General features: G+C 40.8%; 2 protein-coding genes across 3 annotated transcripts in view; both read left to right on the top strand.

The window, feature by feature from the left end:
• LOC306814063 (Golgi phosphoprotein 3) overlaps positions 1-26,646 on the top strand; it is a 119,075-nt gene that overhangs the window by 2,357 nt on the left and 90,072 nt on the right. The window lies entirely within an intron of this gene.
• LOC306814059 (uncharacterized protein) overlaps positions 5,209-26,646 on the top strand; it is a 187,913-nt gene continuing 166,475 nt past the window's right edge. Inside the window, exon 1 of the mRNA XM_079329769.1 lies at positions 5,209-7,491. Coding sequence (XP_079185895.1) covers positions 5,702-7,270 — 1,569 coding nt within the window. The 5' untranslated portion in view covers positions 5,209-5,701 and the 3' untranslated portion in view covers positions 7,271-7,491. The remainder of the gene's footprint in view (positions 7,492-26,646) is intronic.

Below are 26,646 nucleotides of genomic sequence, written 5' to 3'. Positions count from 1 at the left end.
CACTATGTAAGCAACTTTGTCCCCATGAGCTAAAATCTCCATGATTTAAATTTTAAAATGAAACTATAGATTAATTTTCAAATATTTGTTTTCTCTGTTGTTCTAATCATAAGTTAGCACAACTTAGGTAGTTTATGCATCTGGAAATGCTTTTAATAAAATTTTTACTTCTGATAAAATTTATTTCCCATTACATTTGCATGAGATTTTGTCGTGATAGCAAGCAGTGAAAAGCAATATGGGGTCTGTAAAGTATAACTGGGAAGCTCCATGAAGTGTGAGGGAAAGGCAAAGGAAAGGCAGTAAATTTAAAGCTGATAATGTCCTTCCTTTTTATTGCAACAGGATGAAATAATTAATATTGAGTTTATAATAAATAAATAAAATAATCTGAATTAGCCTAAGAGCATGTGTCCCTAAAAATAGCTTTTTTCTCAGAAAAGTCACTGAGAACTGCATTGATAACTTAGTTTTGAGGGGTTTTTTGGTAATTTCACTTCTAATATTAAACACTGGTTAATATGGCTTAACACTATGTAAATTGTATTAAAGAAGCCTTGCATGTAAGGACCTGCCATTAATAATTTTTAAGTGTAGATTGCAGAACTTTTGCTCATAGAAGAGAGAATTTGCGGCAGATTTAGACAGTGATGGATTGATTACTTTAGTGTTTCTAGGACACATATATTTATGTGAATCTTGCTTTTAGGATAGCAGAATGGTTGTAACAACCACAGACAAAAGGTTTGTGTTGTTGCTGCAGTATGGGTGCAGTCATGCAGTCATAGGAATGTCCAGCTGCCCCAAAACAAACAGCACACCTCAATCTGATTCTCAATGCTTGAACAAAATTAACTATTTTTTTAATTTGGCCTAATTAAAGGGTAGTTTATATATGTGGGCTGATTGCTCTTTGTTTCCACCAATTGTTCTTCCATTTGTATCTTCTGTGTATCTATAACTATTTCTGTATTTCAAGGTCAAGATAGGTTTTAAGGGGTATGTGCTAAAATACGTTCATGACAGATCTGGGCTCTTTAGAGCAACAGGAGCACTAGAACAAAAGGAGCATCTATAATTTATTTGGAAACCCTTCAGAAACATGATTGGGAAAGGGAATCATGTTCCTCTATTTAGAATAGAGCAATAGCCTATTGCAATAGGAATAAAAAATACTTACTGAAACAAAATACTTTGCTGTGTTAGGTTAAAAATAATATTGTAGTAGGACCAAATAAAGCCATAGCAAAAGGGAAGGTAATCTGTAGAACTACTGAAGATTCTGAGGTCATGTCTCCCAAAAGAAGGAGGTGGTTAATTGTAGCTGCCCTGCCAGAGCTGGGGTGATTCTTGCTCTCGACTCCGATATGGTATCTGAGTAGGAACTCCTGGGTGCCTCGATGCAGGATTCAGCTACAAGGTCTTTAAGTGCAAGCCATGCCTAACAATTAGGCAGACAGCTCTTCTGTGAGGTTCATCTTCACTTGCAGACCTTCTTAGCTAGCTAGGAATGAGATCCTGGGATCACTGCAGATGTTCCAAAGATAACTTTATTTCTTCAAAGGGTTCCGCCAACAAAATCCGAATACATAGCGTAACAAGGGGGTTTTTACAGGGTTCAGGAGGATTGAAAGCTAGCCAGTAAAAATATAAGTTGAAAACTATCCAATTGCTTTAAGATTTTAGGTAAGAAAAGGCCAATCATTGAGTACAGTTAAAGACCAATAGAAATTCTAAAAGATAACAGAGAGTCTGTAGGGGGGTAAACATTCTTCTGACATGAGTCATTCTAAGGAAGGGTTTCTTATCTCAAGGGATGAGATGCCAGGGATCCCTTCAGGGATAGCTGTATCATCCACAGTAAATATTGTTAGCTGATTTACAAATGACAGCTGAGATGAGTATAGGTCACTTTTTTCATTACAATTCTTCCAGACATCTTGTAACTCAGTCCCATAGAAAACAGAGAGATTTCTAGGTTCTTTGTAGCTTTCACTCCATTTAAGTTTTTTTATACTTGTAGCGGGTTTTATGGTTGGTTAGTTGTTTGGTTTTTTGTGTGTTTTTGTTTTGGTTTTTTTTTTTATATTTTTTGAGTTCTAATTCAGTCCAAGTTGGGAATCTATTAAAAAACAGTAATGCAAACAGCAGATCTTGTCCTCTAAACAATGTGCCGCAACTAAGCAAATTGAAGTAGCTATAGAGACACAACACTACCTGTAGTTCAAATAATTATATTTAGTAAGATAAAATACTTATTTGATCTGTAACTAATTCCTTATTTGCTGAAAGAAAGCTCAAATAACATACATTGAAATAGTTGTCATGTACTGCAGTCTGCTGCAACAGTAAATATTTCTAGTTTTATTTACACTTCTATTGGTGAAAATTAAAATGTCCTTTGTGAGAGTGAAGTAATGTTACTTCACTTCAGTACAGAAATTATCTTGGACCTTAGCTACTCATGTTTGACTTTAGAAACTTCATTTATTGCTGAAGATTTAGTGTTGCAGCATAATGTTTTGTCATGTGAAGGTCTTTAGTTTATGATACTTTTCATTGCATTGAAAAATGTTTTTAGGGAGCTAGTTTGCCTGCTTCAGATGTGCTGTTTTGTGTTGATTAGATTAATGCTAAAATGTAGTTTCTTTATTCTTACAAAATCAGAGTAGCTGGATTTCTTACTGAATTTTATAGTTTAATCATAAAGAGATTTTTTGGAAAGGTGAAATAGGAATTTTGAAAACATTCAAAATATGAGAGGTATTTTCCCTGATTTTAAGATTTGCCTTAGTGAAATTCATATTAGGATTCAGAAGTCTGTGATTTTTTTTCCTGTGTAACAAATTAGTTTTCAGAAGGCATTGTTGTATTTTTTTTTTTCTCTTCCGCCTCTCTTCCCTCCCTCTGTCCCTCTCTCCCTCCCTTTAAAAAGTTTCAGCAACAGTCTGAATGTCAACTCAAAAGCTCCCAAATTTTTTTTTTTTTAATTTCCGAGACAAATGAGTGAAATGTGAAGAGGCATCTACTGGGAATTTGCATTTCAGTTGAAGAATGATGCATGATGTGCTGAAATTTTGTCAAAGGCATGCTTTATCTCAAATTGTAAAATCATTTAGGTTGGAAAAGCCTTCTAAGATCATAGAGTTCAACCATTAAACTAAGACTGCCAAGTCTACCACTAAAACATGTCCATAAGTCCCACATCTACACGTCTTTTAAATACCTCCATGGATGGTGATTTGACTACTTCCCATGGCAAAATGGTCAGGGCCTAATAACAACAAAAGTATGGAATGTCTGCGATGAAAAAGTTTTTCTTTTATAGTATAAGTCTTTTTTGGTCCTTTTTAAAATTTCATGTCCATACCTAAATTACAGGCTAGCAGAAGGTAGGAGATGTGCTATATGATGCAGTGAAGTGCCTCTTTACTGTGCTGCTGAGTAAATCCTGCTTTTGTGCTCTTTGGAGAACAACATGCTGATTTGGAAGAAGCACTTTGGATACAAGTTGACTTTGTGTTGAAACGGTGTTTATATTTCATGTTATTTTAGGTGTTCTTTGATCCTAAAGTGGTTGAAATACTGCATCATTTTATCTCAGTTACTTAAGCTTCACAGTAACAGACCAGCTTTGCAATGCTAAATTGACCAGGCTAAGTGTTAGAGATAGTATATTCAAGAATGACGTCCAAGAGGTCCAAGACAGGATGAGGGATACGAGGGAGGAGATAAGGGAGGAGATAAGGAAGATCAGTGCGCCACCAGTACGAGTCACAGGACCCAACATCAGAGCCCAATGCACCCCAGCTAGGGAGAGAGGGTACACCCCGCGAGCTGACCTGTGGTTCTTCCTGTGAGAGCATGGGGAAGACATGGGAAAATGGGATGGGAAACCCACTTCTGTCCAGGCGGCACGGATGTGTCAGCTCAGGGAGGGAAATGCTAACCGAGGGAACCGCACTAAAATGAAGGTAGCCTCAACCTCCCACAAGCAAGGTGCAGGGTATTACAGCAAGGAGGATGATCTGTCAGATCCCCTGGAAGGAACCTCCACTATGTATGCCCAAGAAGGAAATAATAACAGGGCTAGAGGAGCCCTGCCTCTGGCCAGGGAGGGGCATGGGATGACAGGATCTATTGGATGGTGTGGGTGTGATGGCCTGGCACATCAAAGCCACAGAAAAACAAAGTGTTAGTTGATACTGGTTCACAATGCACCCTGATACCATCAGAACATGTGGGGAAGGTACCTGTTTCCATTGTTGGGGTGACGGGGGGATCACAGGAATTTACTTTGCTAGAAGCTGAGATTAGCCTGACAGGAAAGGAGTGGCATAAATATCCTATTGTAACCGGCCCAGGGGCACCGCGCATTCTGGGCATAGACTTCCTCAGAAATGGCTGCTACAAAGACCCAAAGGGGTTCAGGTGGGCTTTTGGAATAGCTGCTGTAGCGACAGAGAGCATTAAGCAGTTGAACACCTTGCCTGGACTGTCAGAAAACCCCTCTGCAGTGGGACTCCTGAAGGTGACAGAGCAACAGGTGCCAATTGCCACCATGACAGTGCACCGCCGGCAGTACTGGACAAATCGAGATGCTGTGATCCCCATCCACAAGATGATCAATGATCTAGAGATCCAAGGGGTGGTCAGCAAGAGCCACTCACCCTTCAACAGTCCCATCTGGCCTGTGCGCAAATCTGATGGAGAATGGAGACTGACTGTGGACTATCGGGCATTGAATGAAATGACTCCACCGCTGAGCGCTGCTGTGCCGGACATGCTGGAACTCCAGTACGAGCTGGAGTCCAAGGCAGCAAGGTGGTATGCCACCATTGACATAGCAAATGCATTCTTCTCCATTCCTTTGGCAGCAGAGTGCAGGCCTCAGTTTGCTTTTACCTGGAGGGGCGTGCAGTACACCTGGAAGTGACTGCCCTAGGGGTGGAAACACAGCCCCACGATCTGCCACAGACTGATCCAGGCTGCACTGGAGAAGGGTGAGGCTCCAGAACATTTGCAGTACATCGATGACATTGTGTGGGGGAACACAGCAATGAAGGTATTTGAGAAAGGAGAGAAGATCATCCAGATTTTGCTGGCAGTCGGTTTCGCCATTAAAAAAAGTAAAAAAGGACCTGCCCGAAAGATCCAGTTCCTGGGAGTGAAGTGGCAGGATAGACGGTGCCAGGTCCCCACTGAGGTCATCAATAAGATCATGGCAATGTCTCCACCAACAAGCAAGAAGGAAACACAAGCTATCCTAGGTGCCATAGGCTTTTGGAGAATGCACATTACTGAGTACAGTCAGATTGTGAGCCCTCTCTACCAGGTCACCCACAAGAAGAATGATTTCCACTGGGACCCTGAACAACAGCAAGCCTTTGCCCAGATCAAGCAGGAGATCGCTCCTGCAGTGGCCCTTACCCCAGTCAGGACAGGACCAGAGGTAAAGAATGTGCTCTACTCTGCATCCAGGAACCATGGTCTGTCCTGGAGCCTTTGGCAGAAGGTGCCTGGGGAGACTCGAGGACGACCCCTGGGATTCTGGAGCAGAAGTTACAAAAGGTCTGAAGCCAATTGCACTCCCACAGAGAAGGAAATCTTGGCTGCCTATGAGGGAGTTCAAGCTGCCTCAGAGGTGATTGGCACGGAAGCACAGCTTCTCCCGGCACCCTGACTGCCAGTGCTGGGGTGGATGTTCAAAGGAAAGGTTCCCTCTACCCACCACGCCACCAACACCACATGGAGCAAGTGGATTGCCCTCATCACGCAGCGCGCCCGTATTGGCAACCCGAATCGCCCTGGGATTTTGGAGATAATTACGAACTGGCCAGAAGGTGAAGATTTTGGTCTCGCTGATGAAGAGGAGCAGAAGCAAGTGACCCGGGCTGAAGAAGCTCCACCGTACAACCAGCTGCCAGCAGATGAAACACGCTACGCCCTTTTCACCGACGGTTCCTGCCGCATTGTGGGGATGAACCGGAAGTGGAAAGCTGCCGTATGGAGCCCCACACGACAGGTTGCACAAGCTACCGAAGGAGAAGGTGGATCAAGTCAACTTGCTGAACTCAAAGCTGCTCAGCTGGCCTTGGATATTGCTGAGAGAGAGAAATGGTCAAAGCTCTACCTTTACACTGATTCATGGATGGTAGCCAGTGCTCTGTGGAGTTGGCCGGAAAGGTGGAAAAAGGCTGACTGGCAATGTAGAGGTAAACCAATCTTTACTGCTGATGAGTGGAAAGACATTGCCACTTGGGTAGAGAAGCTACCCGTGAAAGTCCGTCATGTGGATGCCCATGTTCCCAAGAGTCGGGCTGATGAAGAACACAGGCACAACATGCAGGTAGATCAGGCTGCTCAGATAGAGGTCTCAAAGATAGACTTAGATTGGGAACACAAGGGAGAAGTGTTCCTAGCTCGATGGGCCCACGATGCCTCAGGCCATCAGGGCAGAGACGCCACCTATAAGTGGGCACGAGACCAAGGGGTGGATCTAACCATGGACAGCATCTCTCAGGTTATCCATGACTGTGAGATGTGTGCTGCCATCAAGCAAACCAAGTGGGTGAAGCCTCTCTGGTATGGGGGGCGGTTGTGTAAATGTAAGCACGGAGAGGCCTGGCAGATTGACTATATCACACTGCCTCAGACCCGCCAAGGCAAGCGCTACGTGCTGACCATGGTGGAAGCCACCACTGGATGGTTGGAGACCTACCCTGTGCTTCACACCACTGCCTGGAACATCATTCTGGGCCTGGAAAAGCAGGTCCTTTGGAGACATGGTACCCCTGAGCGAATTGAGTCAGACAACGGGACTCATTTCAAAAATAGCCTTATAAACACCTGGGCTAGGAAACATGTCATTGAGTGGGTGTACCATATTCCCTACCATGCACCAGCGGTTGGGAAAGTCGAACGGTGCAATGGTCTGCTTAAAACCACATTAAAGGCACTTGGTGGGGGGACTTTCAGGAACTGGAAGATCAATCTACCAAAGGCCACATGGTTAGTGAATACCCGAGGTTCCACTAAGCGAGCAGGCCCTGCCCAATCTGAGGCCTTGGGAACACCAGATGGAGATAAGGTTCCAGTGGTACACCTGAGAGGCATGTTAGGAAAAACTGTCTGGGTGAACTCTGCTTCCAGCAAAGACACTCCTGTTCGTGGGGTAGTTTTCGCTCAAGGACCAGGTTGCACTTGGTGGGTGGTGCAAAAGGATGGAGAGACCCGATGCATACCCCTAGGAGAGCTTGTTCTAGGGTGAACTACCTATGATACTGTGCCTGTAACTGCATGTATGTACATGATTTAAAAGCTTTGTTTTGCTTTAGCATGTTAGCATGGAAAAAATTTGGGGTGGATAATGTTGGGGGTTGAGTGTTTTTCTATTACTGTGTCAATTTAAAGAATTTTTCCCATTATCATGCCAATGGAGCTGGCCGTGTTACACCCAGGATCTTTGATGACTTTAGACTAAAGGGGAAGGTGGGAGCGGCTTCTGGAGGGGCCTCTTGTGCTTCTGGAGGGGACTCATGTTTCCGGCGAGGTCGGAGCAGGACGCCCCGTCTCCAGCCCACACGGTCAAGCACAGGAGAGCCAGACAGTCTGTGATCACCTGCCCTGCATCTGCCCCGTTCCAGCCTCCTGCCTCTGCGGACACAGCTGATCACCCGGACACAAACGGTGAGTGAGGAGCCGCCGCTCCAGCCCATTCCCACCCGAGACCGGCGTGGCCTCTGCCGCCCCCTCCCACCTCCATTCCCACCCGCCTCTCTGCAGCTCTGGGCTTTGTTCCAACTGCAGTACCGGGACCGAGCACAGAATGTGCCTGTTTCTAAAGAAGGGACTGGAACCGAGTTATCTGTTCTGTTTTCTTGGTAATTTTAACAACTGCTGTTGTTTCTGCTGGTACGGTTAGATATATTAGTAAAAGAGCTGTTATTCCTACCCTCTTATCTCTGCCTCAGAGTCCTTGATTCAAACCACTATAATACTTGGGGGGAGTGGAATTAAAGTCTCTATTCCAAAGTAAAACTTCTGCCTTTACTGGCAGACACCTGCTTTTCAAACCACAACACTAATTTTAACCAGTGTGTAGGTGTGTTGGGTTGATGTGGCCAGAAATGTGTATTCTATCACCATGTGTTAAAACCGGGTAGGGTAGTGATTCCTTATCTCTGTGGCACATACCATCTGCTAATGGTCCATCTTTAAGACAAGATGGGGCAATCACCTTTATCTTTTCCACAACCCATCCTCCCTCCAGGAAGAAATCATCTGCTGGTGGCCCATTAAGTCCCACTGTATGACTGATAAAATTACATCATCCCATTGGGAGATGCTCCAGCCAGTGAGAGGAGCTAAGCCTTTCCTACCTAGATAAAAATGGAGCTTTTGGACAGCAAGTTACCTTCTTTCCACTGGATTCTAGAGGAGAAGCCGAATCTTTCTGCATCATCCCTGGACTTTTTGAGGAAGGCTGCACCCTTCTACAGGAGCACTGCTTCAGCTGAACCACACCTGCACTGCTTGGTGACTGTAGCCACCATTTGATCGGACTGGTACCAACACCCTGACTGACAGGGTGTCAGGTTGTATTCTGACTCTGTCAGGGTTGGTATTGTTTTTTGTAATACTGTATTTCTATTTTAATTTTCCTAGTAAAAACCTGTTATTCCCAAATCCCATATCTTTTCCTAAAAGCCCCTTAATTTCAAAATTTTAATAATAGTTTGGAAGAAGGGGGTTTACATTCTCCATTTCAAAGAGAAGCTTCTGCCTTTTTAGCAAACACCTGTCCTTCAAACCAAGACAGGATGTAAAATAACATTTGGGATTATGAGGTGGAGTGGCATACACAGGATTTTTGGAGATCGACAGAATGGTCGGCAATGTAATAGCAGTCAAATTTTTTCCTGAGGATTCATATATTGAGTTCAAATGCATAGAAAAATTGGCACAAGATAAAGGTGAAAAGGTACTAGTTTGATTCCACATTAAGCAAATAGGTGGTAAATTAGTAACATAAGAATCATTGGTGGCATATGTATTTACAACATTCTGATCTAGGAGAGGAAGCCAAGTTCCTCCTACCCATTTTGTTCTATTGTTGCTGAGGGGAGGTTCTGGATCCCATCAGGTCAGAGGCCAAAACAGCAGTGGGTTGAAAATGTGTGCCCCTTAGATTGTTCCTTCCACCATTTGATGGCAGTATAGAAGAAGAAAGACAACAAGACTCATTGTTGTCCTTGGCTGGGTTTGATGTGTCTTGCTGGAAGTCAATATAGCCCTGTGGGCAAAACAACACATCCGTAACCTGTTACCCAAGCTAACAGTGGAACTGGACCTTTCCACTGACCACTATGTACATCCTTGTATGTAACTTCTGGGTGAACTCCTCTATCAGTTGTCTGACCCAGGCACCTTTGATGTGCTGTGAGGTCATCCCTAGTGGAAAGATTCAAAAAATTTAAAACATAGGTTTCTTTATCCAGGTGCTTATGAGGGAGCATGCCTATGGGATTCCCCATTTTTTTGTTTAAGTAGTATGTTTTTCAATGTGTAATGTGCCCTCTCCACTTGGCCTGTTGGAGTGTGAGCAAGACCTGTGATGTGTTTGATCCCCTAAGTGTGGAAAAAATCTTGTGTTTTTCAAGATGTATATGTAGGTCCGTTGTTTTTATCTGTTGAGGAATGCCCATAGTAGTAAAGGCATGCAGCCAATATTGGGTGATGTCCTGGTTTGAAGGACAGGTGTCTGCCAGTAAAGGCAGAAGCTCCTTTTTGAAATAGAGACTGTAAGCCCTCTCCCTCCCGATTATTATAATTTTTGAATCAGGGACTCTCAGGCAGAGATAAGGGGGTAGGAATAACAGCTCTTTACTAATATATCTAACCAGACAAACAGAAACAACAGCAGCTATGAAAATTGACAACAAAACAGAACAAATAACTCAGTGTCAGTCCTCTTTTCAGCCGCAGACACACTGCCTGTGTCTGGTTCAGGTGGTGAAAGGCGGGGCAGGGCCCACGCAGCTGCAGAGAGCAGACAGGATGGGGGGGGAAGGCGGCAGCGGCAGCTATGTCCCATGTAGGACAAAGGGTGGAGGAAGGGCTCTCCGCTCAACGTTTGGGTTTTTGATGGTCAGTAGTGTCCTCAGAGGTAGGAGGCTGGATGCCAAGAAGACGCAGGGCAGTGTCCGAACACAGAGAACCTCGCTACCCGGCGTTCGGACCGCGTGGGCTGGAGACGGGCAGTTCTGACTTCCTTCAGACCCCGCTGGCAAGTGAAAAGCCAGCGAGATAGCCCCCAATTACCCCTTTGTCTTGAGCCATGAAAGAGCTTAGGTGTAACCGGTAGGCTTCCTTAGCATAATAATGGGAAAAATTCTCCAAAAGCTGGAACAGTAAGGGAATAAACTCCAACCCCTAACAGGTGGAAGGCCTTGATTTTTCACCTTTATGAGCTGTTGGTACTATGAAACCTGAAAAAGCATCAATGGAAACATGCACATATTTAAAAATCCCAAAACTCAATATGTGGGCAACATCTGTTTGCCGAATGTCATTAGGTTTTAACCCTCTTGGGTCTGTACCTAACATTTCCAGTAAGGAAAAAGTTTGCTGACATTGTGAACAAGCTTTCACTATATCTCAAGCTTGTGGGAAGGTTAAGCCAAATTGTTTTGCCAGTGCTCGGGCATTTTGATGATAGAAATAGAAAGTTTTGCCTGACCTGATTTCTGTGGTATAGTTACTGTCATGGCAAGAGCATCTGCTCTTGCATTACCTTTCATTATAGGTCCAGGCAGAGTGGTGTGTGACCTAAGGTGCAGGATGTAGTATTCACGAGACCTGTGAAGTAAAAGGTTATACAGAGTGGCTAATAACACAAAAAGATCTTTTTTAGAGACTTCCTTCAGGAATGAATATTATATTCTCTTGATGATTCCTGTAACATAAAGAGAGTGAGAGACAATGTTAATAGGTTCTTGTGAAAAAAGATGAAATGCTTCTTCCATAGCTGCCAGTATGACTAGCTAGGTAGATCAAGGTTGGAAAGTTGAGTGTTCCCATTGTCCTGTATCATTTTTCCACAGGGTCACGGCTTTGTGTGTTTTCCCTGATCCATCAATGAAAACAGTTTTTGCATCAGGAATAGGTGCTTTTGACTGCAGACATCTTGGTTGGAAGGGAAGTTCTTTGAAGGACTGGAACAATGCATGTTGAGGCATTATGTGAATAAACTGTCCATTGTAGCCTGTAAGGACAATTTGAAATTACAGTGATTCCCTGAAAAGAATTCTACTGCAGTAATAGGGAGATGTATCATTGCCGGATCATATCCTGTCAGGCTCTGACATTGGAGTCATCCCATTGGCAGCAGTCAAATAATCATTTCAACTTGAGTGGTTATAGTTTTTGAAAAGGTGCATTGCAAGAAAATCCATTCTAGTAACCGGAGATGATGTTCTTGCACATCACATTGGCCAATAAGAGCATAGGGTTGGAAAGACTGCAAAATCAGGAACAGCAGCAAAGGCAAATCTGGGTTTTGATGTGTGGCAAAGGACTTGTTGATTTTCTCACAGTCTCTAATGACTTGGGGCAGTTTTTGTCAACTGCCTAGGACAAGACAGGTCTGGGTCCCCTTTTAACCATTGAAATAAAGGAGAAAATTCTTTTGTTGTAATTCCCAACAAAGGGTGAATCCAATTAATGGTTCCCAGTAGTAACTTTTGCAAGTCATTCAATGTGCTTACGTTAATTTCCAAAGTTACTGGTTGTGGAGTGACTGTTGTTTCAAGCAGTTTAAAGCCCAAGTATTTCCAAGGGGGTTCTGTTTGAATTTTGTCTGTGGCTATGCACAGACCTCTGCTGATGAGTGTTATTTTTAAAACTGCAAGGCAATCACGCAAGAGTGTTGCACTGTCAGAGGCAATTAAATAATTTTCCATATAGTGATACAGCAAAATAGCTGGATATTTGTGCTGCATTGGCTGTATTGCTGAATGAATGAAAAATTGGCAAATTGTTGGACTTTTTTTCAGACCCTGGAGTAGGATAACCCAGTGGTATTGTTCCATGGGGGTTTCATGATTGACATGGTAAAGAAAAGGCAAATTTATGTGCATCATCAAGATGCAAATAAATTGTGAAAAAACAGTCTTTTAAATCAATTGTTGCCAATTCCCAATGTTTGGGAATCATCGTGGGGTTAGGTATTCTTGGTTGTAATGATCCCATAGGTGACATGACTGCATTGACTGCCCTGAGATCCTGTAAAATTTCCACTTTCCCAATTTCTTAGGAATAACGAAAATAGGTGTATTCCATGGGCTAGTGGAGGGGACTATGTGACCCAGATGTAGTTGTTCCTGTACAAGGATTTGGGCTTGGTGAAGCCACTCACCTCTTAAGGGCCACTGGTCTTTCCATACAGACTTATCAGTAAGCCAGGTAAGTTTCAGGAGTGGCATTTCTTTAGTGGCCCCTATCAAAAATGTGTTGAAATGATCAAGCCCCATTGAATCAGTAGATCTCGCCCCCACAAAGTGCCCAGAATTAGGACTAAATATGGTTGCAAGGTGGCTGTCTTGCCTTCTGGTCTAGCGATGTGTAGTTCTTTGGCTGACTGCCATGATATCTGATGTTCACTGACTTCAGCAACAATCCACATAGAGGACGCCAAAGGGCCAGTCAGGAGGCTACTCCATTTGCACTATGATGCATACATCGGCACCGGTATCGGCCAATCCTGTAAAAGACTTAGAGTCTATTTGGCAGGTGAGTAATGGCTGTTGTGTTCTAATTACTTTGGACCAAAAGATTTGAGGAGCACCCATGCTTCCAAAGCTTTCATTGTTTCATTGCTGCTGCAATATTGGCACTGGACAAGCAATTGCTGGTAGTGGTATGAGTTGTGCCAAGCATGTCTCTTCAGGCACAGTGTAAGGAAGGTTAGGAGTCCAAGCCATAATTTTCATTTCCCCTCTATAATCTGCATCAATAATCCCCAGTAAAATAAACAGTCCAGTTTGAGTGGTAGAAGAATGACCCAATAATAAAGCATGAATTTGAAATGGTTGTGGGCCAAAACCAGCTGTGGGTAATAGATAAACAGAAGCATCTTTTAAAACTGTTGTAGAGCTGATGGCCACGTCCAGACTGGTGGAGCCTAGGGTGCTCCTTGCCAGACCTGAGTTTGCGTTGGGGGTTGGCTGAATTGGGCCCCATTGGGTTGAAGGGCACTGGCCTGCATGCCCCTGTTTGAGTTTTCCCAGCTTTTGGAGTGTGTTGCCATCCTTGTCAAACTTAGAGTGGCATTGGTTACTCCTATGAAGGCCTTTTTTGCAGCGAGAACAGGGTTTATTTGGCTTTTTACTAGTTTCCTGTCCCTTTGGGCATTGTTTCCAAACATGCCCCTTGTCTCAGCATGCAAAGCACTTAACAGTTGCTTTAGCTGCCTGCAATTGCTGGGCAATTGCCGTAGCAATTAGTTCTGCTTAATATTGTTCTGAGCTGATATTAGCACATGCTTTGATGTAATCACCAAGTTCAGCATCAGTTGCATTTTAAATCTAAGTTTTTTTTACAGTCATTATTAGCATTTTCATAAGTGAGGGATTTTAAAACAGTATCGGCTGCCACTTGCATTTCTATTTGCCATCTGACCGCAGATTGCAGTTGGTCTATGAAGGTGATATATGGTTCCTGGGCACCTTGATGAATAGCAGCAAATCCTGGCTCTAGGTTTTTTGTATCAGGTACTTTCCTTAGAGCACGCAACGCAATAGTTTTGCTTTGGTCCCAGGCCTGGGGTTGTAAATGCAGCTGGGCACAGGCAGTGGCATACATGCTGGTCCCTGAGAGCTGGGGTGCCATAATATTAAGTGGCATATTTTGATTACCATTATTCAATGCCTGGGTTTGAGCCAAATGTACAAATTCAGTTTGCCACATAGAGTATTGCAACCCCCGTTAAAACTGTTTTAAAATGAGATTTCCAGTCTACTGGTAATATGATATGAGATTCAGCTACAGTATCTATTAAATTCACAGTAAAGGAGGAATGCAAGCTGTTTTCCTTCACTGATTTCCTTAGTTCTTTAACCATTTCATAGGACAACTGTTCATGATGTGGGTTTTGATATATTTATTATATTACAGGCCTAGCTTGTTAAACTTCAATATCTCCCTCTTGTAAAACTCTTCTGCAGCAGCTATATATAAACCTTTCTGGCTCAGGTTCAGTGGGTAACATTTCCTCATAATCATTAGAAAGACGAGACATGGCATAGAGAGGAAGATGAGTGCGTGAAATGGTTGCAGCTGCTTTTTGGCGTGCTGTCTGGAATATTTCTTCTGCACTAGGAGCGGTGGCTGCCATAACGTATATTGGGGTCAGAGGAGGGTATAAATCTGGTTCTTAGTCAGGATCGACCAGCCCTGGATTAAACCAGTCTTGGCATTCCGAATCACTGTTCTCAGAAAGGGAGGATAGTGGTTGTAGGAGAATAGCTTGTAAGTATAGTACAGAAGGCAATCTTTCCCAATGAATTACAGCTGTACTGATTACCGAGGAGTAGAAACAGCCTTGCCTACCCCATGAGGATGAATGTTATAAAAGAGTGGGCCAGCTAGTTGAGAGTAAGTTACAGTTGCAGTTGGAGCTTGAGACTCAGAGCTTGCTGTAGTTCAGGATGGAGTCTGCTGACTGTACTGTGAGGAGGTAAGGGTCATGTGGTCATGCAAAGGACAGATAAGGTAAGATGTTGTGTGAGGGACAGATAGGGTTAGGCAGCCGATTAAGGGACAACTTGGGGTTAGCCAGTCATGCAGAAGAAAGAAGGAAGATTGCAGAGAGGAGAGAAGGAGTCAGTGCTGTGTGGAGCTGCCTATGAGGAAAGGAGTCAGAGTTGCCTGAAAGAAGTCCACTGAGAGAAGGCATGAAAAGTTTTTAATAAAGGACTGGTGATGATGCCAGTTGTGTCTGTCTCAACATGGTTACTACAGTGGTGGGTCCAAGAGAGCATGATCCACTTCCTTACATTGTTGCAAGGCAGAATAGATGACACTCCAAGTCTCAGTATCATTGGAGTGACTGTTAGGGTGAGTAACCTGATGAGTTTGTAAGCATTCCCCGCCTTTTTGCCAATGAACCATTAGAGGGGTACCAGGGGCAGTTTTATTGAATCCAAATGAGTAAGGATATAGGTTTCTGAGGTATTAATTTAAATCCTTTCTCCCTGGTTATGTGCAGCAGTTAGCCTTTATGGAGTCTTTGAGATTTGGTTGTACTTTGCCTCAGAATTGAAGAAAAATGATTACCCAGCCACTCGCTTGGCTAACCTGGTTTAAGAGCAGCGATGAGAGGAGCTTCTCAGTAATCTTTCAGGCACAACTGGATGGTTTGGCTGGGGTGTATCACAGGACTGGATCACTGTAGCAGTTGTAAGCCCACAAAATTGGGCACCATTTGTTATACGTGCAGGGACGAGACCCACGAGCAGAGAGAGAACAAATCTGAGATTTTATTTGGAAGCATCAGTGTCTATATATATATCTTTACTCCTAAGAGCTTTTTTTTTGTTTTGTTATGGCTTACAGATGTAATCACAGTTCTACAATAAATCTGTCCTCTTGACATTTTCATTGTTCTCTCCAAAGCCATGATAAAGGAGTGTGAAGAGTGGACAGTTCTATGTTGATATAGAAGTAGAAACTAGTTTGTCGAGTTCTGTCTCAGGTATAGCTGTCCAGAGATATGCTGCTGCTCTCTGTTTAACTCTTTCCTTACACCAACACCTGTTTCTCCAACAGCAGTCTGTCGAAGGTTACTTAAATAGCTGAATCAGAGCTTTATAGAAATCTGTATAAGCACCTAATTAAGGAGGAACAAATGCTGCTTGACTATACAACAGGATGTAAGGGCTTCAAATTATTAGAATAAATATGCAGTTAGTTCTTCCAGCATTGACCAACTTTTCTATTCGTCATTGAGAACTTGGAATAGTTTGTGGGTTGGGTTTTTTTGTTTGTTTGTGGGCTTTTGTTTCTTTGTTCTTGTTTTTTGGGGGTTTTTTGGTGTTCTTTTACACAAGACCTGTTTGCTTACTTTTATGTTGAAGCTTCTTGCTGGAAGAATAAAATTAAACATTTTAAGAGTATGCCTTATTTCTAATATAAGAAATTTCTGCTCTGAAAAAGGATGAAGTTGAAGTTTTTAGGATTGACTTGAAAAGTCAGGTATCAGATTTGTTGGACAAAGATTTTATAAAATAGTCTCAAATTAAGCATATAAGCATCTTGATGACTTCCACCACCTTCAAGAGATTCAGAAATTGTATTAGTTATTCCTTATAGAATGATGATGTTTCTAAATAAAATACTAGCTTTTAAAAGTTTTTCTTATTTAAAGAATCCATAAACTTATTACAGTAACAGTTATTGACTGATCTGAAATAAATGCTTATAGTTACATTATCACAAAGAAGATATTTATTTACCTGTAACAATAGCAGGCAATTTTTCAATTTTTTTTTTCTAATCAGCAATTTTGCTTTCAGTTAGAAGGGTAGGAGACAGAGCATTATGTAAAGGTGTCAGAAGCTGATGTTCACTTCTTTGTCCTCTCCTACCTATGTCTGCTAGAACCTCCATTTAACTGTATTACTTGATGTGACTCTCCAAGAGGATGTAGTGTTTCTGTTGTAAAGTAATACTGATATATGAATTTGGAATTCATAGAATGAAGCTTTTAGGTCAACTGAAAGGATTGAAATTCTATGTTAAAACATAATTTATAATAAATCAGGCACTTTCATTATCCTTTATGTAGGATGCTACTTGTATTTTGTATTTTATCTCTTTTGATTTGAGAACAGTTTTAAGGGGATTTTTTGTAGAAGTACTCCAGGTGATCTCAGATGCTTTCAAAAAATAAAAGAATATTAATAATTTTAGAGAGACTACATAAAGGAAACAGTATATTAATATGGTTCTCATCTTTTGTGAATATGATAGTTCTATCCTCATCAGTCTGTTAGTATTCTTCATTAAAATCAAAATACTTAAAAGCAGTATTTGTCATCAATAATCATAGCTACAAAGCAAATTAAAGTTGCAAAGTTGCTTGCAGCAGATGCTTATGTTGGAGATAGAATACTGTAATGGTTTGAAAGCAAAACCAGTGAGAGACTCCAAGCCAGAAATAGAATTTAATAGGAAAAAAGAGAAAAAATACATGCAATAGCATAAAAGAAAAACCACTGACAGAGTCAGAATGCAACCTGATACCCCACTAGTTAGGGTGGTTGTAGCAGCCCAGATGAAGTAGTTTTGTTGAAGTAGTGATCCTGTAGAACGGTCTGGTAGCTCCTGTCCTCTGGAAACCAGTGGGTAAGGGCAGCTTTGGTGTTCCAAATCTCAGTTTTTATCTAGGTAGGAAAGGCTTGGCTCCTCCCCTGGCTGGAGCATCTCCCAATGGGATGATGTAATTTTATCAGTCATTCAGTGGGACTCAATGGCCCATTAACAGAAGATATCTTCCTGGAGGAAGGATGGGTTATGGAAAAGATAAAGAACATTGCCCCGTCTGGTTTTTAACAGATGGCACATTAGCAGAGGATATCACCACAGAGATAAGAATCCCTGCCCCACCTGGTTTCAGCGGATGGTGATAGAATACATACTTTTGGGCACATCTTTACATTGTAACCTAGGACAGATACAAGGGAAAGGAAACAGCTATCTTTGACATGAAAACTGTGGCAGATCAACATTCCTATTAATTTTTAACCTGTCACAATGTACTTGGACAACATATGCTGTTATTCCTTTTCCCTCTACTCTCCCCAGCTGTCTTTCTATAGATCTAAAAACTACTACTTCAAACTGGAACTCCTTGACTAAAAAAGTGGGAATTCTGTCACAATTATGATCAAGTCCATTATTAAATACAACTTGACAGTTCATATTTTGAGAAAAATCATCTCTGCCTGTCTTTTGCAGTAGGTTTCAAATGGGGGACAGTTTATGATTTCATATTATGATGTTCTGTCTGTGCTTGTTGTGCTGTCCTGTCAGTTTTAAAGAATAAAACTTCAAATTTATGTTGAATACTGTAATCATTGCTGAGCTTCAAAATGGGAAGCTCAAGGTAGCGATGAATATAGTGCATATCTTAAGCATTATGTCCTTTGTGTTTTCTGAGCAGACTGTGCTCATGAATGACTTCAGTATAGGTAGCCAAATAATGTATTTTTTTTTAGTAATTTTTTTGAGCTCTTTATCTCAAAGACTAACTTAAGAGTTCTAGCTGCAACTATTCAGGTTGTGAAAGCTATTCAGTTTTTGAAGTAGTTTTGTCCATTGAACTGTGGGGTTTCACAGAAGGGGATGATCTTGCCTTTTGCTATCTGTCCCAACTGTGTTCCTTCCCTTTTTCATGCTGCCTCTGCAATTTGCTCATCTTCTTACTGAAGCAGGTGAAGAGACTGAACATTAGCTTTCAGACAGGTCATGTTCTCATCTAGTTAACTACACAAATGCTACTGAGGCATCAAAAGCAATAGCAGCAACAGGGTGAAAAAATAAATACTGTCTTCAGCAGCACTTAATGCTTTCTTGGAATTTAGTGTTGGGTTTAGCCCTCAAATGACTAAAAATTAATACATGAGGAAGGGTATACCTTCTCAAGTTACATGTGTTTTTAAAAGGTTAAAATGAGATGTGCATCATTGTTTGGAAAGGTCAATAAAACTGAGATTATTCTCTCAAAGAATAGTTGAAATGGTGTGCACAGAAATTAATGCTTCAAAAGAGGTGCTTATGCCTTTAAAGCAATTGAACACTGGGGTATCATTTTGTCTTCAATTTATTTTCCTGTTTCCCCTCCCCCCATCGTTTCTCTCTGACACTTTAAGTATCTCTGAGAAAAGATGTCTGAGTTTATGCATATACAAAACATGAGTCTTTTTCTCAGTATTGAGATAGCTGCTCAGAGCAATTATTCAGAAAGTACTGTGTAAGAAAGCTAGCTAGTTGTTTATGTATAAACAAAACAATAGTTCTATGTCTTGCAGCTTTTATATTGCTACCATCGACAGAGTATTTGAATGCCATCCATGCAGAATTAATAAAAATAAAATCAAACTCCAGTACTGTTCAGGAACTCTAGGTTTTCTATCTTTCAGCATCCAAGTAGAGCTGGCTGAAATTTTTCTTCTGAAATATTCTTCTAAGGGAAAACAGGTTACCTGCAAATTCAGAATTTACTGTTTGCTGAAGTGAGATTTCTCTAACATACTTTGTGCCTCCTAGCTGAGAAACCCTGAAGTTTCATGTCTTCTTGATAGACTGTCAGATATATTGCCTTAGAGCTAGGACTTTCAAATTCCTCAGGAGCTGTAATTGTCTATCTTGGCTTTCTGTTTCTTTCCAGATTGGTCATCTCTCTTTCTGATGGGACTATCATGACTAAAAAGGGTTAAAACATTTTATTTCTGATGTCTCTAAATTAAGTTTCAGAAAATGCATTCATTACTAAATTTTGTAGTCTTTGTGTCTTTCATAAAAGAAGAATCTGGAATTTCCTGTGAACAGGTTTTGGGTAAGTGGTGATGTTTCTCCTTCAGAAGGTTGCCCTTTTGATTCATTTCAGTTTGGTTACAATAGATCTTTTGTTTTGCTTTTAAGGAGTACTATTAAGTATGAATATAAAATGAAAGGCAGTTAGAAAGTGAAGTTTAGGCTGGACAGTGTTACATGCATTATCCCAGAATGTAAATGGGGTAACTGCACCACCTATTTAGTGGCTTGTCTTCATTTTCTTCTGTCTTCACTCAGAGTCAGGATTAAAAACATGAAGGAGACAAATTTCTTGTGTTCGGTCTTGGTTGTTTATTAAATCTTATCTAAAGTACAGAGAGTTCAACACTTCTAGCTACCAGCTAAAAGCGAGTAAAATGGAGATGAATCTAGGTAGTTACAAGGTCTTTTAAAGCTAAACAGTCCAATAAAGAACTAACACCTATATTATTTATACTTTTGACCCAATGACCTGTGACCCGCAGTGCAGCACTAACTATCCAACCAAAAACTACTACCTGAAATCATGAAGAAGGAAGAAGAAGACAGAAAGAGACAACACCCAAAAACCTCCATCTTGTCCCATACTTATTACTATATTCTAAAAACCCAAAATTCAAAACCCTTCACCATGTGAAATTACACACTTCTGTTCTAACTCCACACCTGTGACTCTACTTCATCACTCAGATCTGGAAGCCTGCTCCAAGGCCTCAAGTCAAAAGCAGTGTTCTCCTGGGGGTCAGTGTCAGAAAGCACAGAAAGCTCAAAACTCTCAGGTTTCTGGGTTCCAGCACCAGAGCTCTGTTGTTGTTCTTCATAAATGTAAATTGAGTTTGAGTCAGGACCATGACTTTGACCTAACACTGACCTTTAATACTGAATATGCAGATCCACCTGAGGATGGGCACAAGGGGTCCCTTGTGAAAACAAATAAATTATTTTATCATGAGCAGGCTATTGTAACCTTCCATTATCTTCACAGATTATTACACGTCTTTATGATGCTTTTTTAAAGATTCAAAAGCTGGTTACTATTTGCTGTTACTGTGGATCTACAAAATAATCTATATTAGCTCGAGACTCTCTGGGTTAGATCAAGAAATGTGTTGACAGTTAGTCTACATTCTGCTGTAGGTTCTGTAAATAGGTGGCCTTAACCAAGTTAAACATAGTTTCTTTATTTTATTAGCATGTGTGTATCTTGAAACCTCATGGTTGGAACTCTGCAAGTGCTTCTTTTAACTTTCTTTTGAATTAGAGATTTTAATGGATTTTTCGTTCTTCCTCAGCCTTTTCTTACCTGTGCCAGGTATAGTAGAGCAGCTGCTCTCTTATTAGGATTTAACTGAAAATTAGAGAGAAAAAGCAAATTTTTGTAGTAGGAAGAGACTTTTAGTAACTCTTACACGTAAAACGAAGAAGGTATTCCAAAAAACATTACATGGTCTTGTCACCAAAACTGCAGGAAAAACAAAAACCCTCCATCAACATTTTTAGTGTTAGAGAATCAAGGCATTATTTTTTTCTGGCCAGGATGTGCAACAGAAATCATTTAATCCACATATGGCCAGGGTTGTGCAGAGAAAATTATTCCATCCCACATGATTTCTACTAGGTTTTTCACATACTTATACAGTCAAAACCCAGAGAAATTAATTGGTTCAATGTTCATTGGTCCCAAGTTACACAGTTCTTAGTATTTGGTTTACTATCAGTTATTGATCTCTTTGCCTTCGATGTTAATTAGGTTCTATTTCTTTGTTCTCTTATCTCTTTTCCCAGACCAGGTGTCTCTGACCATGCCAGGGGTGATGTTTGGAGTTGATGTTCGTTAATGGTTGTTATTTTTTGTCTATCCTCTGTGCTACTCCCAGTCTTGTTGAGGTGTTAAGATCAACGTGCCTCGACTGGTGAAACAGTCCTTTGAAAATAAACTTCAATTCCTTTTCCCCTGGGCAAAGGCAAACAAAACCCCTGACTAAAGTTATTAAAACTCTTTTAAAACTTTGTAATATTTCCAGCACCTGAAGTGGCATAATTAAGGTAAATTAATTTAAAAATACTTTAAAAATAAATTCAGTTTTCATTGCTAAACAAGGGAAAAAAAAATTCTAGTGCTTGAATTGTTCGCATAATAATGTAACACTTTCTGGAAATAGAAGTATATATTTATCATGCCACAGCTGTAACTTTGGTTGTGTGTTGTATGATTTCAAAAATTGCTTTTATGTAAAGAGGCTATTTAATTAAAAATAGTAGAGTATAGGAGTCTTTCTTTTTTTATATATTGCACGCCATCTTGCATGTTTTTTGGCAAAGAAATGCCTGGTGCCAACCAAAATCTTAATTTACAGAATGGCTGACTTGATTGTGAGTAACATCTACTCTAATATCAGTTCTGAGATGACTTATCCAAATTCTTAAATGCCTTTCCAACCTTCTATTTATGGCCTTTGAAAAAAGTCAGTGACATATTTCAGTAATTACTTTCTAGAGATCCAGAGCTTTTCTAGAACTTTCTAAAGTATTGGTCATCTATATAATCTATATTATCATATTCCTAGAAATCTATATTTAATGGCATGCATTAGAAACTGGTTTGTGTTTAGCAGACTTCAGATGTATGCATCTGATATCTCTATACATTGGCAGCTTTTATTTGCAAAAAGAATAAAAATGTATTGCCCTTAAGTTAAGTGAGTCTTTCCTACTGGTTAGGATAAATTTTATGAAAGGAAGTCCTTCTTTTTTTACTGAATTTTTCTCTGAAGAAGCACAGTGGATGTTTTCACAGAGATGCAACAACATGGGAGTTTTGGAAATTGTGAGAAATGAATCTCATTCTTTAAAATTTATAAAAGTTTAATAAGGGATAATAAGGGACAAAATAACAGCACTGGGTACTTGGCAACAGCCAGAGGCACATCGGCTAACCATAGTAACTCCTATTTTATACTTTTTCTATTGCATTGGTTAAATACATATTCATAAAGATTATACATATTCAAACATTTCTTTGAACTTGTTTGCATGTTCCGGGAATTCTTTAGCTTGGTTCGACCCCGACCCGCCTTTTTAGAGTACATGCAGTAATCGTGGATGTGGTTTTGAGGGTCATGTGTGACTTCCTCATGACAGCCCCCTGTTTCATGGTTTCAGCAGGTGACAGTTATTGATAGTTGAGGGGTCAGTAGCAGGGGTCCTCATCACACCAGTTCCTTGTCATCTGATCATGCAGATGATTTTGGCTATTTCCATTATTGCAAGTTTACCACAAGTACTTTAAATCAACATCAGCTATTTCACAAATGTCTGAGTCATTTTCATTATTGTCAGTTAGTTAAAAAAATAAAAGCATTAGTTATTATTTCACAACTACAGTTGCTTCTGTAAAAATTAACATTATAATACACAGCACATAGCATCCACTTTAATATTTGCGAAAGCCAAAACTATAATATGTGTTTATCACATTGTTCACAAACTAAAATATCATCCATAAATGATGATCTGAGGATACGAGCTACACAGGGGTGAGGGCATTGGCCACAAAAAACTGATTAATTATACTATATCAAAAGCAGTTAAAAGTGATTGCAAACTACTATATCAAAATAATTGTGATTAATAATAATTTGCAAAAGTCAATACAGTATAGTGAAAACCAACAACTACAGTTATTTATAACAGAAAGTCTTTCTGGATTGAAACAAGTGTTTTCACAGTAATTTCTCAAAAACAATTTCTCAGAAATATTTTGTCTTAGATACTGTTCTTGCATGTTTTTTAATATTTAACTGTTGCTACTCTTGTGAGAAACTATAATGTTATGGTTAATGGCTTAAACATTGTTATGAAGGACTTTTTGCTATTAAGGCAAAACTGTATGTAAAAATATAGATGAAAAAGTGGTGTTATGATGGGGTTGTTGGTTGGAGACAGAGACGACATGAATTTATTGAGGGTCCTCAAGACCGCCCCTTTTTATAGGGGGTTTAAATTTCTCAGGCTTAGACAGCTGATTGGTTGGGATTTTGGACTGCCCAGCTGACTAGTGAGAAGTCTGCAGCTTAGGATGGAATGTGATTGGGTGAAGTCCCTGTTTCAGTTTGAATACGTCCTATCATTGTTCACCCAGGGACCTGTTTATCGAACCAGGCTAGCTGAATTGGGTTTCTTATTTATGGCTGAATTATTTGCCCAGCTACTCACCGTCTGTGCTGTGACAATTCCCCCTTTGCTTTTTATTAAAAAATGCAAAATGTTCTGTTATCTTGCCTGCAAGGGCCCTTTGCAAGTAGGATGGTGCAGACAGCATGCATTTAATTTGAATGAGGCCTTCTACCTAATTTGACAAACCTAACTCCCCCAACTAGCGATGTGTTCCATGTATCACTGGAGCTGTAGCATTCATGTTCAGGAGTTGTTAGACAAAACCACTAACCTTTAGGCTAGCGTGTCGCAATTTAACTGCTTAAAGTTATAAATTACAGTTTAACTCTGTGAACAAGAAAACATTCAACTTTTAAAACTGAAGTTGCAACTTAACTCTATAAACAGAAACATTCAACTTTTAGAACTGTGAGAAAAACCAACTTGTTATGGATTATAGAATAAACAATTTGTAAATGAACTGCTATTTTAAGAGTACCAGATTTCCATGCGGTAGGTGTATAAGTCATTCTGGTTACTCTTCCACACGTCTCCACGTCTATTGAGGGACCATCAGGAGGTTGCTGCCTGTGGTCCTGAACAGGACGTAGTAGAGGCCGAACACATCTGACAGGTGTACAACATGTTCTGGTGTTTGTGGATATGCAAGTGTATTCCTGTCCCCAGGTGATGAGATTCCACAGGCCTCCCCACCTATTGGTGATAAGGTCTCGTACCATTACCTTGGGTTTGGGTGACTGGTCATCGCTGGATGATTGTAGTGATAGGAAGTGATTTAAAATTACTGAGTTCTGAGACTTTTCTAATATTCTCAAATGATTTAGTGTATAGATAGATTTAGCTACCCTGCTCTGTGGGAATTCACCACACATTCCTCCCTTTTGTTTTTCAAGTATACATTTTAAAGTGTCATGAGCACGTTCCACACTGTCTTGTCCTGTTGCTAATTTGGGAATATCAGGGTGGTGTGGCACACTTCAGAGCTGTAGGAAATGTCTTGTTTTCTGTGAAATGTATGCAGGGCTATTGTCTGTTTTGATGGTACAGGGGATACCTAAAGCAGGAAAAGCTGAATGCCAATGTGCGATGGCATCTTGACTTTTTTTTTTTCTTGTGTGTGCTGCAGCCCATATTGCTGATGAAAAGGTATCAATGGATAAATGTACATATTTTAGATGTCCGAATTCAGGGATGTGAGTGAAATCAACTTGCCGGATTTGCAAAGCATGCAGTTTTACGAGGATTTACTCCCATCTGCAGTGGTTCAGTGTAGCCATGGCAGTCAGCACAGGTGTTAACTATATTATGAGTCTCTGTGTTTGACAGCTGGAATTGCTGCTGTAAAGTTTAGACTCCTTGATGGAAAAAAATCCTGTGATGCCTTTGCTTGTGCCAGCAAACCTGGCTGTGGTGCTGTCCAAGCAGGGCCAGTTAGCATATCTGCTCTAGTGTTGCCTTCTGTGATGAAACCTGGTAAATTTGTGTGACTCCTGATGTGTAAGATATAATAGGGGTAAGTTCTGGCTCAGATGCTGTAAGAGTCGGTCCGAAGTTTTCTCTGATCTGCCTCACGACCATCATCATAGACTGGGACCTGAGATTGCACCACTTGCCCTGAACTGGACCTCCGGCCTGGCCGAGGTGGATGCTTGCAGGCCAAGCTGTGCTGTGCCTGGTGCAGGGTACTGGTTATCACACCCTGTCCCTGCACCTGCATCATGGAGCTATGATCTCCACATACAATAGTCCATAAATCTCCCCACCTTTTGGCCAGAGGCCACTCGCTTTGGAAAAGGACTATAAAAAGTGACTTTCTTAGAGAAGACTTTGAGATCTTTCTCCCCAGCGGATTGAAGAAGTGTCTCGTCGTATGGCCACAAGGATGCATCCCGTCTGTTGGTAGCTATATCCCATCCCTCCCTCTCTCCTTTTTACTTCATCTCTCTCTCTCCTTCACTCTCTATCGCAAAACTTGATTGTTAGCACACAATAAACTGCATTACTGCTTTCTGCTAAACAAACCTGAGTCCCTTGCCTTTTGTCTTTTGCACCCTGAGGTCAAATGAACCATCACAACTCCTGCTCGGGTTGAGCGGATTGTGACAGATGCTATGGCATAGTTTTTAGTAAGTTAAATAATTGTGCATTGTAAATTTCCCTTAATAGTGCTTGGTCTAATATCTGAGTGATGTCAGCTACATATGAAGAATCAGTTATAATATTTAGAGGAATGTGGGGAAAATGTTGGAAAGCCATAGCTACAGCCCTCAGTTCTACTAACTGAGGTGATCCATTCTCATAACTCTTCAATGTTTGCCAATCACCTTCTTCTTTCTATTTTACAATGGCTTTTCCTGTTTTCTCAGAACTGTCAGTAAACACTGTAGCACCTTTTAAGAGTGTTTGGCTATTTAGAGGTTTCAGAGAGTGCCGTTTCCCTACTTAATTTTAGAAATCTATGGCTTGGTAAATGGTAAGTGATTTGTCCACAAAAATTTTGTAAGGCACTTTATAAGGCTGTGTTGTTGACAAAGCACTATTCAAATTGTTCTTGTGTCACAGGAATAATAATTTTTGAAGCATCTTTAGCATTCAATTGTAAACACCTGTGGTGACATTTGATAATTAATTGTGCAATTAGTTCAAAGAAAGTGGGTGACATCATCTTAGGCTGATGAGGTAAAAAACATCCATTCTAGTATGTGCAAAGGGTCAGCCAGTGTGAATTCTACTGACTGATAATACTAGTAGGGTGAAAATTGACAATGGGAATGAATACAGTGAAACACATCTCTGAGCATATCTGGTGGACTTGTCTGTTTGATAGTTTGCTCTACTGTTTCGAGAGTGGCTTTTTCTTCTGGGGTTAGTTTT

This window comes from Erithacus rubecula (genome assembly GCF_903797595.1).
Source record: "Erithacus rubecula genome assembly, chromosome: W".
Classification (NCBI taxonomy): domain Eukaryota; kingdom Metazoa; phylum Chordata; class Aves; order Passeriformes; family Muscicapidae; genus Erithacus; species Erithacus rubecula.
Note: the sequence above shows the minus strand (reverse complement) of the source record. Positions and strands in the feature narration are given on the sequence as shown.